The sequence below is a fragment of the Oryzias latipes genome, chromosome 23, assembly GCF_053564925.1.
Source record: "Oryzias latipes strain Hd-rR chromosome 23, Olatipes_Hd-rR_3.1".
NCBI lineage: Eukaryota > Metazoa > Chordata > Actinopteri > Beloniformes > Adrianichthyidae > Oryzias > Oryzias latipes.
This window is the reverse complement of record NC_136259.1, coordinates 18,342,214-18,359,719: the sequence shown is the minus strand read 5'-3', so window position 1 is coordinate 18,359,719 and position 17,506 is coordinate 18,342,214. Positions and strand designations below refer to the sequence as shown.

Here is a 17,506-nt window from a genome sequence, read left to right as displayed (position 1 = left end):
CTCTAACACTCTCAACACTGGTTTGCAGAAAAACTCCCTACTTTACTGTCCTCTGCAAAGGATTGCTCCAGCCTGCACATGGTCCTGCAGGACACTCCCTTTTCAGAATAAGGCTTTTCAGTAAACTTTCCTCAGTCAGTCAGTCACAGGACTTTTACTGTGAAGACCCACACAAAGCCAACAAGTGAGTAATATTCACATCTTATAATTAGGTTTTTCCATTGATTTTCTTTTTTTAATCTAACTTTAACAGGTGATGAATAATTTAAGGTGTTAACGCCTTTGTAATTGTAATCTTTTTTACATTTAAGCTATGCAATGTTGTTTTTTACATTTATTTTAATTTTATTGTTTTTTAAGTAATAAGGATGCAGTTCAGTGCAGATTTAGAAGTAAAATCATTCATAATACAAACAGAAAGGATGGACATGTTTAAGACTGCAACAGATATTATTTTACTTGTTTTTGTGCAACTTTTTAAGGAGAATCATGAAAGAGGAAACAACTTCTGCAGTGGAGTCTGATCAGGATAAACAGACTCTTCCAAGAGGAAAATGGGCAAACAAAATGGAGTTTTTGCTCTCCGTGGCTGGAGAAATTATTGGTCTTGGGAATGTTTGGCGTTTTCCTTATCTCTGCTATAAAAACGGAGGAGGTGAGATGCTGCATTATGGACATTTTTTTGTTTACTTAAACTCTTTACTGCGAGTTTGCGTGATCACACATGTTTTTAATAGTTATGTGATGACTGAGCAAAAGAAAAACAGAAGAAAAGTTAACAGGCAATAGACTTTTCAAATCTTCTGGGCCTAATATTGCGTAAGCAGAATAGTTAAACCTTCTCCCAGAAGGCACTGCTCCTAAATTCATCTATTTCTTTGTGTTATTTTTTCCCCCCAATGCAGAGGGGGTTGTTGTTAAACGCAGTGTCTGATCACCCATTAATATCAATTTCAATGATAAAAAAAAACAAATATCTGACAAGTCCTCACGAGTGTTCATTTTTTTAGGTGCTTTCCTGATCCCATACTTTGTGTTCCTCTTCTTCTGTGGCATCCCTGTGTTCTTCTTGGAGACAGCATTGGGACAGTACACCAGTGAGGGTGGGGTGACTGCCTGGAGGAAGATTTGTCCTATGTTTGAGGGTAAAAACAAGCCATAAAAGTCATTAACCCTCCACAATAGACGCTTTGTGCAGCCCGTGTCAGACTTGTTTCCCTTCATTATCTATAAAGAATTTTGCATTTCCTAAATGCGATGTATGGTGCAAACATAAAGGGTTTTATTGATAGTAGACAGGATGAGTTCAAGAATGCATGTTACAAGCCAAAGCAAATCTGTGCAGAAATATTGTTGGAAAAAAAAAAAAAGCTAACCATGTGAAAATTCACTTTTCTTGCAGGAGTGGGGTTTGCATCTCAAGTGATTGTGATCTATTTAAACATTTATTACATTGTGATTTTGGCCTGGGCTATTTTCTATCTTATTAACTCCTTCAAAAGCCCTCTGCCTTGGTCTACGTGTGGTAACTGGTGGAACTCTGGTAAGCCCCTCACCGTCAACGCCGCCTGTTTAAACACATCTGCTTTATATTAGCAATAACTTCAAAGAAACATGTACATGCTCTGACAACTTTCACCTCTCTTTTGTTTCCTAAACGCTTTCAGATGCATGCCACAATCGATCCGGGTTCTTATCCAACCCCGAATTATATCACAGAGAAGCAAACTGGTCCTTCCTCTACAACGTTTCCTCAGCTGATTACCTTGATATGTTTAACTACAGGTAGGTTGCAGCTTTGAGTTGTTCAATATCAAATTAAGCTGCAGCTGTTTAACTGTGTTTATCAAGCAGATACTAAATAAAAGTGTTTTAGATAAAAGAAACGAGAAATGATTCCATTATACCTTGGCAAGCTGATTCAAATTCTACCTGGATAAAGACAATCCCTGTTTTATTTCTAATTTTCCTTTCACTATAAGACTTGATCAGCCCAACAACCTTTTTGGGGGATTAAACAGAACTGGGCAACAGCTATAACAGGGGAATTCCTCATCAAGATCAAGCTCCTATGTCACTGCAAATTTTTAAAATCCCATCCGATCATTTATGGATATATTTTTAAAGCGTTCCCTGTGGTCTTTAATGATTAGCCCCAATCACAAAACCTGTTGTCTTCTAGGACACAGTATTCAAGTACACTAGAAATTATCCTTTGAGTTGTATAGGCAGGACCATTGGTCCAGAGTAAGTTTGCTCCACTTCCCATCATCCATCTATTTTCACTCTCTTGATCTAGTGCACAGCTGCTTACACCTGCAACCTAAGTTTAAAAGTGCAACAAAAATGGCGAGCAATATCAGAGCTATGTAGCTGTACAGTTTTGAGCTGGATGCAGCTCTTATTAGCAAAACAACACAGATCTTTTTATCTGCAAGTGGACGCATCAGAATGGAGGGGAGCAGGGAGCTTGTCATAGCTTCTACATCACAGCTACAAACTTTTTCCAACTGCAATTTATTCGTCTGCACATGATTTAAAACAACTTGAGTAAAGAAATACCGGTAATCAGAAATGCCATTCTGAGCCCAATTTTCTTTATTCTCCATCATGAGAACATATTAAAAACATGATTTCACCAGATTGGGCCTTAAAAAATGTACTTGTGTAACTCCAAAAAGAAAAGGGTGATTTTCTGAAGTGTTGTGCGATTTCAAACACAATTGCTTCATACATTACAGGATAAGAATTGTTCACTTTTTTAACACTGTTTTCATCATTTTAATAGTGATCCAATAATCATCAAATCCCCAGAGGAGGAGTTCTTCAGGTGAGAGACATGCACTTTGACCCCGTCTTTGTTTGACTGATCCTTCATACAGAGAGAGCACTTGAACAATTTTCAGTTCAATAGGGCTTCAAGCCCATCAAATCAGCATATAATAGTACAGACCATCGGTGCAATCTTTCTCATGAATTTCAGCAGGTTGGTTTGGAGTCTGATGACCTGTCAGGACCAATGTGTGCTTTAAAAGGCCATGGTTCAGATCTCTCAGCTCTTGAGCAAAGCCAGCTGAACTAGCCCCAGAAAGAACACATTATATCCTTTTAGGTCTGGCTCTAGCACTGCCCTTAATGTCAGACAGCTTCAGTTTGAGTGGCAGCTTTTTAATACATTTGAATTAGCTGGAAAGATAAAGTGCAAATGTATCTGGAAAGCAGAAACATCAGTCAGCGGCAAATGAAATTACTTATCTGTGGCGACTAATTTGTCAGCGGGGGAAAATCTATTGAGATGTAATTTCTACTATCAAAATCACTAAAGTAAATTTCTCTTTGTTACATGAAAGGGAAATGTCTACCGTGCATACATGTTGCTACATTTCTTGAGTAAAAGGAATTTATAGCATCATTCACCAGTCTGGCAGTTCAATCCTCCCTCTTTTACAGTCTCAGCTGACTTCCACATTTATCTTCTTGAAGCACGAGAAAAGTTCTGAAAAGCTAACTCCCCATTCAGTTTTTTTTTTACTATCTGGGAAGCATTATTACTTCCCAGATAGTAAAATGTCAAATTAACTAAGAGTTAATGCACAGGCATGAAGAACGATTTGCCTCATCTAAGTTAGTCTCATAATTTGATTAAAATTTGTTTTCCTTTAAAAAAACAACAACAACAACAAAAAGTCATGCTTGATTTACTTGAATTTGCAAATCTGACTGCTGCTCTCCACATGATCATCCCCTGATTTGCTGTAACGCCCATAGAGTCTTAGAAAATCCTTCAGCTACGATGAGAAAAAGCTGCACTACTTTAGGTCTTTTTTTTTGTTATTGCACAAGATGGAATCATCCAGAGGAAACAGAGCAGTGTCAGCTATTGGATTTATACAGAAACATTTGGAAATGTTCAAAAAACAAAAGGTTTTTAAAGGAAATTTTAAGTGTGGTGTAACATTTAGGGTTTTTGTGAGGAATTGCACATGCACAAGTACATTGTGTTGATGCTTGATTGCGTGTGTCTATGCAGAAATCGTGTGTTGAGAGTTTCAGAAGATATGTCCATGGGTGCGTTCAACTGGGACCTGTCTCTGTGTCTCCTGTTTGCATGGGTGATTTGCTACTTCTGCATCTGGAAAGGAATCAAAACAACTGGAAAAGTGAGTATTTTTCTTTTTCCCCCCCAAAAAATTGGATGTATGCGATTGAAATCTTTATTACTTTTGCAATACATTTATATTTGAAAAAAGACTTGCAGGTTCAAAGACAGTTAGAAAAGTGTGTTTGTGTAACACAAGAACATTGATGCATTACAATTTGCCTGTTTGCTCGGATGGCCTTATTTTTTGCAGGTAGTGTACTTCACAGCAACATTCCCTTACCTGATGCTGCTCATCCTCTTCCTCCGCGGAGTGACGCTCCCAGGTGCCAGAGAGGGCCTGATGTATTACCTATATATTGACTTGAGCAAGCTCGCAGATCCTCAAGTAAGATTTGGCCCTCATACACAAATGATGCAATCAAACTGTTGAGAAAATTGTGATTAACTTTGGCAGAAGCTTGGTGTTCAGAAAGTGGAAGATACAGTTGAGCCAAAAAGTTTGCTTTTTCTCCTTTTTCTCCTTTCATTCTGTGTGAGAATTTATGGGTTTTCCCTATGTTTACTTCTCATCATCTCAGTTCCTCTCTTCCTCCACAGCATGAAACTTAGCTCAAGGGGTCAGATTTTATCAGCATGGGCTTAAATATCACGACATTCCTCTAGAAGGAAGACAGCCCCTTCCTCTTTACACAAGGGCACTTCCAGGGGTGAATCTTGCTTTATTAGTTTCATATATTTACTAGATTCCCTCCCATGTCCTACAGGTATAAAAAACCAAAAATTTTACCAAAAATTTGTTTTAAAGGAAGCAGCTTTTCAAAGTCCCACTCCGATCATCTTTTGAGCTTTAAAGCAATACATTTAGTTTTTTATTCATGTTTGTGGCATTTTTAGCCAAAATAAAAATCGAACTTTTAGTTTCTGGAGAGTGGTAGGAGCTTGTTAGAAATTCGCCTCCGAGTTGTGTGCGGGACCGTGGACTAAGCCTGCCCCCATTTCCTCAAAACCCCAATCTAACATTACTGGTGCAACAAAGAATTGTGAGCAATATCAGGGCTATGCAGCTGTGCAGTTTTGAGCCAGATGTCAGCTCAGATGAAGAAAACGAAGACATTGATCTAGTCATCTACAAGTGGATGCATAAGAATGGAGCGGAGCAGGGAGCTTTTGGCCTGCCGATAGTTGCACTTATGTCATTGCTAAAAGCTTTTTCCAACAGCATTTATTTGGTCCTGATTCACATCGATTTAAGAAAGAATTACTCAAAAATACAAATTGTCCTACAATTGTCCTCCATTATGAGAAGGAATGCCACAAGAACATGTCAAAAACAAGAAGTACATGACTTTCTATATAGTAGTACTAACGAAAGAAAAAGGTCTGTCACTGTGTCCCATCTGGAAATCTGGAATCAAAGAAATTTGCGTTGTGAGAAAACAAGAAAAAAAAGTGGGAAATTATAAATGAAATCATCTAATCATCATGCTCCAAATGTGGGAGTCATATCATGATCTGGGCTTACGCTTTTGGATATATTTATATATATATATATATATATATATATATATATATATATAGATATAGATAGAGAGAGAGTTCTTCTGCTCTTTGATACTTTATATGCATTGACAGATACCGACTTAAAAAAAATCTAAAAAGGGTTCTTTTGGCATGTTTGAATGCTAGACTTGATGCAGCTGCAGATTTAATTTGGCTCTTATGGTAAAACATGAAAAGGCAAAGAGTAAAAAAGCAGCTGAGATCAGTTAAGTGTGACAAAATACAGTTAGCAGCGCCAGATGTGATCTGTGTGATTCCTACAGTAATGTAGCAGAGAAAAATTCCTGATTGAGCTCTGGCCTGCATCTGGGGTCTGTTTATTGTTAGAATGTGCTTCCTGTGTTTGTGTGTCAGCTCGCATTTGCGAATCTGTAACTTGTATGAGACAGCTGTGAGATCTTCTGAAATGAAGGCCTGTTTGTTAGGTTCACAACCGTTTTCTTCTTGTCAAAAAAGATGTGAAGATCTTCTACAGAATGAGACTTCAGTTTCGACCTGGGGCGGAGAAAAAGGCCCACCATGGAGCCAAAGAAAGGGCCTCTATACTGCTTTAGAAACATCTCTCATGTCTGTGTTTTTGTGGGTGAGAAGGCGATGTGGTTCCTTTAATGGTAAACAGATGTTGTGCGGACTGGGACTGAATAAACACTTGGTTGCAACATACAAAAACGGAATCCTTGTGTAAACACTTGTGAAATATGACACAGCAAATGCAAAAAGATGCGTAAACACATTCATTGAATCTCTTCACAGGTGTGGAATGATGCAGGTACTCAGGTGTTTTTCTCTTATGCCGTTTGTCAGGGAGTCCTGACAGCTCTGGGAAGCTACAACAAATACAACAATAACTGTTACAGGTCAGCATCCTCACACACGATCCATCGCACCCCTGTGGGCTTTAAGCGTGTCTTTGTGTCTCTTGCAGGGATTGCTTTGCACTGTGTTGTCTGAACAGTGCCACCAGCATCTTTGCTGGCTTTGCTGTTTTCTCAGTGCTGGGATTCATGGCGCAAGACTTGGACATTCCCATCGGGGAGATAATGGCAGCTGGTATGTTGATTCTTCCACACAATGGTTGATGTATTTAGTTGGTTTGCTGTGGCGCCCTGAATCAGACGGTTGTGAGCAACATGTCCACAAGATGGCATTGTTTGCATTAGGTCTACTGTGTGAAGGATTAGAGATTTAACTGACTTCATAAATACGAATATTTTACAAATACTTTTTATAAATCCACTGTGTTTTAAAAATGAAAACTTGAATGTTTATAATAAATTAATTGAAATATTTTTTTTTTAAAAGGATAAATTGTTTAAGCACAACACATTGTGGTCTATATTCACCAAACTAGGGAGCATTGATGCACACTAGTGTTTTCCAGAGACTTCTGGGAAATTTTCAGGGCACTGGATTTTGGAATTGTAGATTCAGACACTCCAAAAAAATAGCAAAAACCTTATGTACTGTACTAAATAGTGCGTGGTGAGGGACAACCTTCACGTTGATTTTCTGTGGTAAATGAGTCAAACTAGACAAAACTGTAAATGTAAGTTTCCCCACAGGTCCAGGCCTTGCTTTCGTCGCCTATCCAAGGGCTCTGTCGTTGATTCCTGGTTCATCTTTCTGGGCTGTGCTCTTCTTCCTCATGGTCCTCTTCCTGGGTCTCGACAGTCAGGTATGTCCAACATTATGGTCCACAATGATGGTGTTTGGAGGAATATGTAAATACCAACATGTGCCTGTGCAGTTTGTGTGTGTGGAGAGCCTGGCCACGGCCATCACCGACCTGTTCCCAAGCCGCCTGAGGAAACCAGGTGCCAGGGAGATCCTGGTTCTCGTCATTGCTGTTATTTGCTTCTTGTTCGGGCTTCCATTTGTTACTCAAGTAAGTTTGATAACTTTTGGGGCTGATATGTTCTATTTTCAAGGAAAGTCAATTTCATGTTAATGTTTTCATTTTTATCTTTTATGGTGGACAGAAGAGTAAAAAGCTGACTGTTTTTCTTTTTTCTTTTTCCAAATGTGTTCATTCTGTTCTTCCTTCAGGGGGGAGTTTATCTCTTCACAGTTGTTGATTATTTTGGCCCCAGTGGAACCAGCCTCTTGGTCATTGCTTGTGCCGAGACCATCGTTGTTGCCTGGATTTACGGCAAGTTTCTCACAGTTTTAGCTAAATTAAAGGAGAGCCTTCATGTTTTTGAGTTTCATATCTATAATGTTGTGAATGGAGCGTTGACATTATGGGTATTTGATCAGAAATTGATGACAGTCTGCGTAGGATTTTGCTACATTTGCCGCCCCTTAAGCCACGTACACACTGAGCGTGTGTGGCGTGTTCAAAAAATTGCTGAACATGGGCTTTTGAATGTGTGATTAGCATATGACATTCACAGTGGACTGGCTCTACCCGATATTAGCCCATGTACTCACAGTTAAATGAGGCTTAATGTGAAATGTCGAAGTGGTACAAATGTCGCGAACCATCCTCCAGACTCTTTCACATCTCTGTTCCGATATATGAAAGACTTAATTCTGGCTGAGCACACACCACAATCAGTAATTTGTCCATCATTATCATCAATTTTTAAACGGTTGGTACTTCCATGTTTTGAAAAAGACGCTACCCATACAGCTATACCAAATCAGAGTCCCTGATTTCAATTGCCATGTGTTTTGTACATAGAACTCGAAAATGGGCTAAAAACTTGCAGAACTCTGGCCTGTCCCTGAATTCCTTCTTCAGTAGCCGAGTAGGTTCCAGTAACCCTGTGACCCTGAACAGGGATAGGTGTGGTTCAGAATACTATTTGATTTTTTTTTTCTTTTTTGGTGTCTGACCTCATCATTCTAAAAAAAAAAAAAAAAAAAAAAAAAAAAGCATAACTGGAAGATGAAAGTCTTTGTTATTTTAATAATTTTGAAGTTGCTTTTCTCACATAGAAAGTTTGCATTTAAAATCAAAGGCATTTCTAAAAGTTTTCTACAAGACTTTGATATTTATTATTCTTATGTGCACACATGAGAAACGACCTTTTTGTTTTCCAACCTTCTCTTTGAATATTGATAAGTTTCCCAGGAGGTTCCCGTTGTTTGTTCTCAGTGCTTTTTAAAAGTATGTGCTAAAATGTTCCCCTCAGCCAAATTTAAATGGGTCCACCTAATTTGCTTCCCAGTGAAGATGTGGAATAGTTTAGGCTTCATCACTATTCAGTTTATTGAGCTACAACATCTCTTTTACAGATATTATGATGGAGTGTTCCATTAGCATTAATGTTTGCTTCTGTTTTTGTAATGTCTCTTTTCCCTGCAGCTGAATGTAAGGAGCGCCCTCATCTCATCTTCAATTTAACACCAGCTATTTGAACAAAAATGCTTTTTTTATGGCTGCATTTTTCTCAATACTTTACTGTTTTATTATTGTTCTCGTTCCACTGCAATCCAAAGTTTTGTCACTTTTCTGCAACCCGTGCTGTTCCAACAATATTATACAGAGTTTAACTAGTTTTATCAAAACATTAGCCACAATAAAACTGGAGATATATGTAAAAAAAAAGAACTGCAAAAAATTACGCTGAGACAATAAAATATTACAAATAATTAATAAAAATGTATAAAGTAATATAGTTTTATTGCTAGCGTTGTAAATTATTAAAAATAATGAGAACATGAAATAAAAAATATTCTTTAAATGCCCCTAAATACCTTATTTTTTGGATTGACCTTTTGAGAATATTTTTAATAGTCAATTCCATTCTGTCCAAACAAAAATTGAAGAATGTAAGACAAACATCTCAATGTTCTTGTACACATAGGCATCATTTTTTTTGCTTTTCTTTCCTTGGCAACACAAAAACTTTTTGAATGCTTGTACAACACACGTCACATTCTCTTTGCAGGTGCAGACCGCTTCTTGGATAACATTGAGGATATGATTGGATATCGTCCATTTCCCATGCTGAAATACCTCTGGCTGTTTGTCACTCCTTCAATCTGTTTGGTGAGTCTTCTTTTTGTTGAGTCATATTTATTTTTCTGTGTCTTTACTATTTTCCTTCTTTCCAATGGCTTTTCTATTAAGTCAATGACATTTTTCTCATTTCTTCCTTTCTGCTGTCTGTATTCCTAGACCACATCTGTTCTTTATTTTTCCTCTTTGCTGAGTCTTTCTAACCAATAAATGTCTCAGTAAAGATTTTGGGCACAGGAAGGCCCTCCTAAAGCATCAATGTGAAATAGTTCTAACACTGAACATGGCATTAGAGTAAAATGTACTTTAAAGTCGAAGGGTTATTCAGTCAAGGGCATTTTTAGACTTACCACCAAATGGTCCAAGAAGTTAAACATTTAAATTACAGAGTTACAGATTTATAACCTGTAACCCTTGTGCTATCCTAGGCACTTTAAGATTGGGAGTAGGGTCATCTAGAGACCCACTAGACAGTGCGCTGAACCTTTTTTCTTCAATGATTTGTGATCTTCACTGGTGTCCATAGATTACATGAAATCTTTCCACCTTTATCCACCTTTGTCATGGTAGGGAGAACACGTCAATGTAAGGGTGGGGTCATCTAAGATAGCACAAGGGTTAAAGAAGGAGAGTCCATAGACCGCCTGTTAGCACATTTACACAAAAAGCTTTATTTCTAAGAGATAGAAAAACTATGTGCATTATAAAACAGGATTCTGTCTTTATTGTACTTATATGCGTAACAATGAGAAAGAAAAGGAGGAACTCAAATTCGTACCTTTGCCCGTGAATTCAATGGAAGAATTGCTGAAAACATCTGCTTTCTACAGATCCTTTCCAAAAAGTTACTGTCTAATTGATTTCAAACATTTACCGCTATGTGTAAAAGATTTTCAAATATGATTAAAATGAATAGTTTGGCCTCGATTACAGAAGGAGTTTATTCAGACATACCTCTGGTTTGTCAGAAGATTCATAACACCTGTTGTTAAAGTAAAATACATCCAACTCAAGTGCCTTCAGCTCTCATCTGTTTGCCCAGCTGTTGGACAGGACAATATATAAATAAATAAATAAATAAATAAATAAATAAATAAATAAATAAATAAATAAATAAATAAATAAATAAATAAATAAATAAAATAAAGGCACTGTTTGACATTTGAAGAAAACTAGACATCTACCTGGCAATGTAAAAGGCATCGAAGTAGGCATGTTCGACTCTTCCCGTGGCTTTGATTTATATTTGCAGAAATCTGAAATTAATTTGAGAGCACAAAAAAGATGCTTAATGAAAAAAAGAATCCTCATCAATTTAATACAAAAATGAGGAACTTTGCATTGGCTTTAAAACTCCAGCTTAATTGCGTGCATTTTTTTTTCATCACTCCACAGCTGACAGTTCTGTGTGGTTTGGTACAAGCAAGCCCTTTCAAGATAGAGGGCTACTCACTTGGATTTGGGTACTCTCTATTGGCTGGTTTACTAATGGCTGCACCACTGATCTGCATCCCAGCTTTTATTTTTTTTGCCTTGTACAAGGTAAGCATATTTGAATTAGTTTCCCACAAGATGAAGCTGAATTTCAGAACATTTTTTCCTTTTCTAATTCTTGTTGTGTTTAAAAATCAGGGAACGAACGCCCCTTTTACTGAATTCTCTCTTAACTTTGAGGATCCTAAAAGGATGACAAGGGCGTCCCAGGATCTCCGGCAGATTCGACCACACAAACCGCTGCTGACTCTTTGCGGTTCTGTCATCTTCAAAGCACAAGAGCAGACAAAGGAGAGTGAAGAAATAAGAAATGAAAAACTGATGGAAGATTCCAGTAAAGTCTAATTCGGGGGGGAAAGAAGTACAAATACTTTTACATACTTAGTTTACATATTTCTGCAGCTTGCAGGGAAATTTTGTTTTTCTAATTACTCTTCAAGACATAAAGTGTGAATTTTATATTTAGTCCATGAACATATATGCATGTAAAACCATAAACAAAACAGTTTTGTTTGTTTACTTTTATCAGCTTTATGATGCAAATAGAAATTTACATTTCTGAGATTTATCAGGTCTGTGGGTGGTGGAGCTAAAGACTTTTAAAAAATAAATCACAATCAAACAAAATTATTATGACAAAACCAAAATGAAAAATTATTTCAAGATAGGAAGCTAAAAATGAACAGAATAATCTCTAACTGAGCATTGTTTGCCAATCATACCAGGTGAGACGGACTGGTGAAAACAGAATGTCTTAAAAGATCAAATATGCAAATAATATTAAATTAATTTTTAGAAATCCTCACAATTATACTCAGGAGTACTGATAACAAATAACATGTATTCAGGTTATTCTACTAATAAAACAAATGTTGAATGCATTTACAGCAACATTATCACCTCAAAAGTTTTCTACTTCTGTAACCCTTGTGCTATCCTAGGCACTTTAACATTGGGAGTTGGGTCATCTAGACCCACTAGACAGTGCTCTGAACCTTTTTTCTTCAATGATTTGTGATCCTCACTGGTGTCCATAGAGTACATGTAATCCTCTTCACCTTTATCCACCTTTGTCATGGTAGACGTAACACGTCAATGTAAGGGTGGGGTCATAGGATAGCACAAGGGATACTAAGTATTGCGCTCCATGGTGCATCTATATTTCTATGATATTTGCTGAAAATTCTAGTTTCTACGAATTTGTGTAATTCCATATTTTGATTATATGCGCACCAAAGTAATTAGCCTGAGAGAGTTCAATGAAAAAAAACAAAATCAGGATGTCAAATATCCTGTGTCTCTTCGATTCTGTCCTATTGATTTGTGACCACAGAGGATAAACATTCAGCACCAGTTCATCTGCTTCTGAGTTCTGTAAATCCAGTGCTTTCACAGACATCTTTCATTTTGCATCCACAGATAAAGTCTCCTTTAAGCGGATTTCCCCCCAAGAAGTGTAAAAGTTATATGATTTTTTTCTTGATTCTTTCTGCCAAACCTATGATTGGAGATCTTGCTTCCCCATAATGATGTGCTCGGTCATCTGTATTCCACAAAGTGACGTTCAATTACCAGATAATGCCGCTTTGGAGTCTTTCATCTTTTGTAATGTTTGATCTTCCCATCGTCCCCAGATAAAACAAAAGGATTCTCCATCCTAAACTGTGTCCAAAATCTCAGGTTCAACATGGGAATGACATAAATTAATGACAGGTATTAATATCAAGTTATTAAAAAAAAACAACTCGACAGCAGAAGAGCATTTGCACTTTCCTGGATTTTTATTGACTACAGATGGCAGACTAAAGACAGTGCAGAATGTAAAGTCACGGAGTGCAGTACATCAATGATTCTACCACCCCAGTTCGGTATGGAATGTAGCCTTAGGCTGCATGTTAACTAGAGGTTAACAAACTAGTATAACACTTCCAGAATTAGTAATTAGCACGTCTACCAAAAATCTTTTCCATGACGATTCAATACAACAAAAGTTACTCATAATTGGCAGGAAATTTCATAGTAAAGAACGAAAACAGCAGTTAAATTTGAACTGAAAAAGATCGCATTTGTGACGTAGATAATACGCTGGACAGGCTACGAGCTGTAGCAGGAGAGGATGGAAACAGATAATTTTTTGTTTACATAGGGGGCAGAGTTGCTTTTTGCCAATGGTACCGCTCACAACTTAGAGAGGAATTTCTAACAAACTCCTGCTGCTCTGCAGAAACTATCCTAAAAAATGCCTTTTTTTTATTTTGTCAAAAAATGGCAGTCACAATTAAAACACCCCTGGGAACACTTTTATAATAAATCAAAAGATGATCAGTTTGGGGCTTTAAAAAGTAACATTTCTAAAATTAGCCTTAAGACAAAGCTAAACAAGGAAAATGTCAAGATATTAACAATCCTTCAATTCTAAAATACAGAAACCACATTTGAGGCTTCTCTAGAGAAATTATTCTCAACCCAGACATGATGAAATTGTGGCATAAACGGTTTGAAAAAAATTCCAAGAATTGTAGTTGGTAAAGTATCTAAAATAAAAGAAAGCCAAAAGAAGGCGTGGTGAAAAACAGTCATTTTGCTCTTTTAAGAATAAAAACTCTTTAGCAGAAGTGTTCTCAATGATGAATAAACTAAGTGAGACATTGATTAAATGGAAACAGAGAATAATATAAAAGAGCAGAAAACATTGTTTGGGACTTGAAAAATTGGTCTGCATCAGTCTGCAGAAAATTTAAGCTGAATCTGATTGACAAAGTTAAATGCAAAAGCAGACATTTCTTCAAGGACTGCCACTTTTTTCTGTTCTCATTTGGTGTTTTTATTTTAATTTTTATCTTTAGAAGCTGTAGAACCTTCCAGTGTTCAGAGCCTTTTTCTGTTTTATAAATAACAATCTTTTTTATTGGTATCCTCCCTTATCTGGACAAGAGCTGCAGCTACAAATCCCTTTTTAGCCACCCATGTAGCTTTGTCTTTCTTAGCCTTGTTTCCAGGAATTTCTGCCAGTAGTTTGCTGATCTTTAACCTTTTTTTTTCTTCATTTATAACCTAACCAGTGAAAATAAATTAACTATTCATTGTTCCCCATAAATGGATACAAATAAAGTTCCCAATGCACCCATTCCTTTTCAGGAATTCTTTCATTTTCAGCCGCCACATAAAATCCAAGACCAACATAGACAGTTTGTTACTTTCATGCTGTCATCTGTTAATGCATCCCCAGCTAGTCCGACTTTATTCAGACTTTATTAAAGCATGCAGATTCATTTTTTCTGATGAAGCATGGAGCAGTATTTGTGGCTAATGACTGCATATTTGCAAATAAGAAATATTTTCCAGCATTTAAAGACTTGTGGCCAGTCATGCCATTATTAAAAATCCACTAGCTTCTTTTTATATTTTTAGTCTTTTAATAAAAGCCATACATTTGCCAGTATTTATGATTAAAGAGCAGGTTAGGGAAAGTTAATGCAACACAGACTGATATTTATGCTTTATTGCACAACAAAACAACTATCTCAAGTGGACATTTTTATAGGAGATTATCAAATACTACATAACAAGGACTACAAGGGCTTGCAGAAAACCCAAAGATGTGAAAATTGCAAAGTTTTTAGAACAATTAATCCCCTAACGCAGTAACTTTAAACATGCATTGTAGGGTTGCACGATATGAGGAAAACTTGCGATATGCGATATTAGTGATTAATATTGGGATAACAATATAATTTGCGGTATATAAACAAATAGCAAAATAACCAAAAACATCATTCCCATTTCATTGCAACATGTTAAAAATTAAACTCCAAATGACCCTCGTCGACATAGGTGATAAACATCTAAACTAACAGGCCTCCATCTGATCGGTCAACAACGTAAAGCCGCCCATCCGATTGGTCAAATGCATAAAGGGATTTATTTGACTCGTTAAATGCCTCAAGCTTGCATATGATTGTTTTAACACATTTAAGGTTTATGATTTATTGCGATTTTTGCCGTCTTTTGCGATACAGATATTGCAGAGCTGGATATTGCAATAACGATAAATTTGCGGTATATTGTGCAGGTCTAATGCATTGGTTTCACTGTGCCTCTGTACACCCTTTGGAACAATTTTCTCCCTGTAGGCTGTGTAACAGTCAAAGTTTGCCTTCTTTTTCTAACTTTGTACCATCTCATTTTGCCTTTGGTTGAGATACAGCAACAAAGTAGAATCAAGTTTGATCCTCTGTTCTAAATTTTCAAAGATCCCCAACCAAGTGGAAACTGACCAATTGGGGCTAGGCTGTACAGAAGAAATTATTTTTCTGTTTTCGTTCTGATCTTACACGTGATGCTAATCCATATCTGCAATTGCGAGGATGCTTGTAATGAACCGAAACAATTTTGTTCAATTGGTGAAATTTACGCCACTTTGACATTTCACATCAAGCCTCTTCCAACTTTGTGGCAGACATGCACTAATAAACAATAAAATAATAAGTAGAAGCCCCTCATCTGCTGGTCCAATGTGCAAGAACACACATTTAGCATCAAATGTGTATGTAGCTTCAAGCTGTAGAACATGGAGCATGCACTCACTTGAACAGCCCTAACAGGTGCCTTGCACAGTGGACAGGTTTCAGGGGGATGAAAAATATGAAAACGCAGCGGACAACATGCCTGCGTCTCACCTATCTTACCCTTATGTGCTGTTTAAGTTTTCACTATGGCCTGCTGCATGCCGGTAGAAAAAACGTGCATGTACATTTTTGCTATACATTTTTACTGAATGGTCTATGACTTTCAAATTTTGCACAGGGCACTTGCTCGTACAGGTTTGCCCGTTTACCGGCCACAGATGGCTCATATCCAAAAGTAAGGGCAGTTGTGACAAAGGTATTACTTATGCAGACACATGTCAAAACTTTAGCAAATCTGAAAAATTGTTAGTTTGGCAGCCTTGGATGAGTAACCGTCTCTAAAACTATTTCTGACACTTGACCCTTGATTAATTACATTTTGCTTTGCACAGAAGGCAGACAAACAACAGTTGTGGGTGTCTGAATCCCACCTCAAAGTGTTCAAAACTTAGTTTCATTAGGTGAGAAGCTGTGAGAAATGTAAGAAAACTTGAAGAGGAGTTGGTGAACTGTGAAATTAAGCTGTGACTGATGAGAAATACCAGCATTTTTATATTTCTAAAGCATCTGACCTCTGGGCAATTGAAGGCAGCAATGGAACTACATAGAAATTTGAGTCAAAATTTGTTAAAGGATTCACAATATTAACTATACATGATAATCACATATCAAGAATCAGCATGGGGCAGTGACTATTGATTTAGTACAATTTATCTCACTTTCTTTCTAAAGAAATTCTTTGGTGGATGTAATATTTACTCCAAAGGCACACACATTTTGAAGGTATTAGCATATATTTAAAGAAAATCTGTTCATTTTTTGTGTTTCACGTGTTTGACATTTTCCTAGATTGTTACGTTTTTAGAAATTGAACTGCTTAAAACACTAAAATGTTCACCGGCATAATTGTTTTCCATCTTTCTGGGCAGTGGATGCTCTGGAAACAAAATCAGGCGGCACTGATTAGAGGTACAGTGTGCACAGTTTGATGAAAACCTGCATTGACAACTCCACTCCAGCTCACTTTTCCTTTGGATTCTTGTTGACATGAAGTTCTGCGATAATACATCTTATCTCTATGGAGCCAAACAGGATTTTAATATTTGCACTCAAAACGTTCTACCTATGGGAGAAATGTCCACGACTGCTTTTTTTGGCTACTGACATAGGATCTAAAATAAAGCAAGCAAGGTACATGGAGAGAGAGAGGAAAAACTCAAATATTAATCCATTTTATTGAGAGAGAACAAAAAAGGGATAAATTGTTGTCATGGTGAGAATAATGAACAATTTAAATTTATTTTTCCCTTGTTGACATTTTCTTTGAAAAATGTGTAATTTAAACCAAAGATGTGTTTTTTTTTTTTAAAAAGCTGTTTTAAGGACATCGCTGATGTTAAAGTTAATTATTATAAAGTTGTTCTATGCACTTGATCCATCTCATTTGTACACTTAAAAGGATAATAAAATGCTAATTTGTGCACACAAATTACTACATTGTGCACCCAAAATACTAAATTGTGGTCACAAAATGTTAATTTGAGGGACCAACTTGTTTTTTCTCTCCCTTTTTTTTTAAATAAATGTCATCTGTACAAAGTGAGCTTACAGTTTGATGAATATGCAAAGTGGTCTGACCTCATTGTTTACCCCCACACTGTTTTCAGCTGCTCCCCCACACTACTACCTTCATGAGTTTGAATTTATTAGATGAGAGCTAATAATCTGCTGCTAATGTCACACAATCCTTGTTTT

The 17,506-nt window shown here is 36.9% G+C and overlaps 1 protein-coding gene across 4 annotated transcripts; it reads left to right on the top strand.

Annotated features, from left to right (window-relative positions):
- The first annotated feature begins 33 nt into the window (after positions 1-33).
- Positions 34-14,250, top strand: LOC101175698 (sodium- and chloride-dependent betaine transporter). Of its 4 annotated transcripts, none has more exons than XR_013653837.1 (17): positions 34-184; positions 483-655; positions 1,011-1,145; positions 1,403-1,543; positions 1,668-1,785; positions 2,789-2,830; positions 4,031-4,160; positions 4,353-4,487; positions 6,416-6,519; positions 6,588-6,712; positions 7,225-7,337; positions 7,410-7,547; positions 7,709-7,811; positions 9,559-9,659; positions 11,025-11,171; positions 11,304-13,294; positions 13,885-14,250. XR_013653837.1 is itself a non-coding variant. In XM_011491145.4 (16 exons), exons 2-16 carry the CDS (start codon positions 490-492, stop codon positions 11,466-11,468), a joined length of 1,863 nt encoding a protein of 620 aa, XP_011489447.1. In that variant the 5' UTR covers positions 34-184; positions 483-489; the 3' UTR covers positions 11,469-14,250. The 4 variants fall into 4 exon arrangements, 2 of the variants coding, with proteins under 2 accessions (XP_011489447.1, XP_078798415.1); XR_013653835.1 differs by having other exon boundaries at positions 11,262-13,294; XM_011491145.4 differs by having other exon boundaries at positions 11,304-14,250.
- Positions 14,251-17,506: the final 3,256 nt, after the last annotated feature.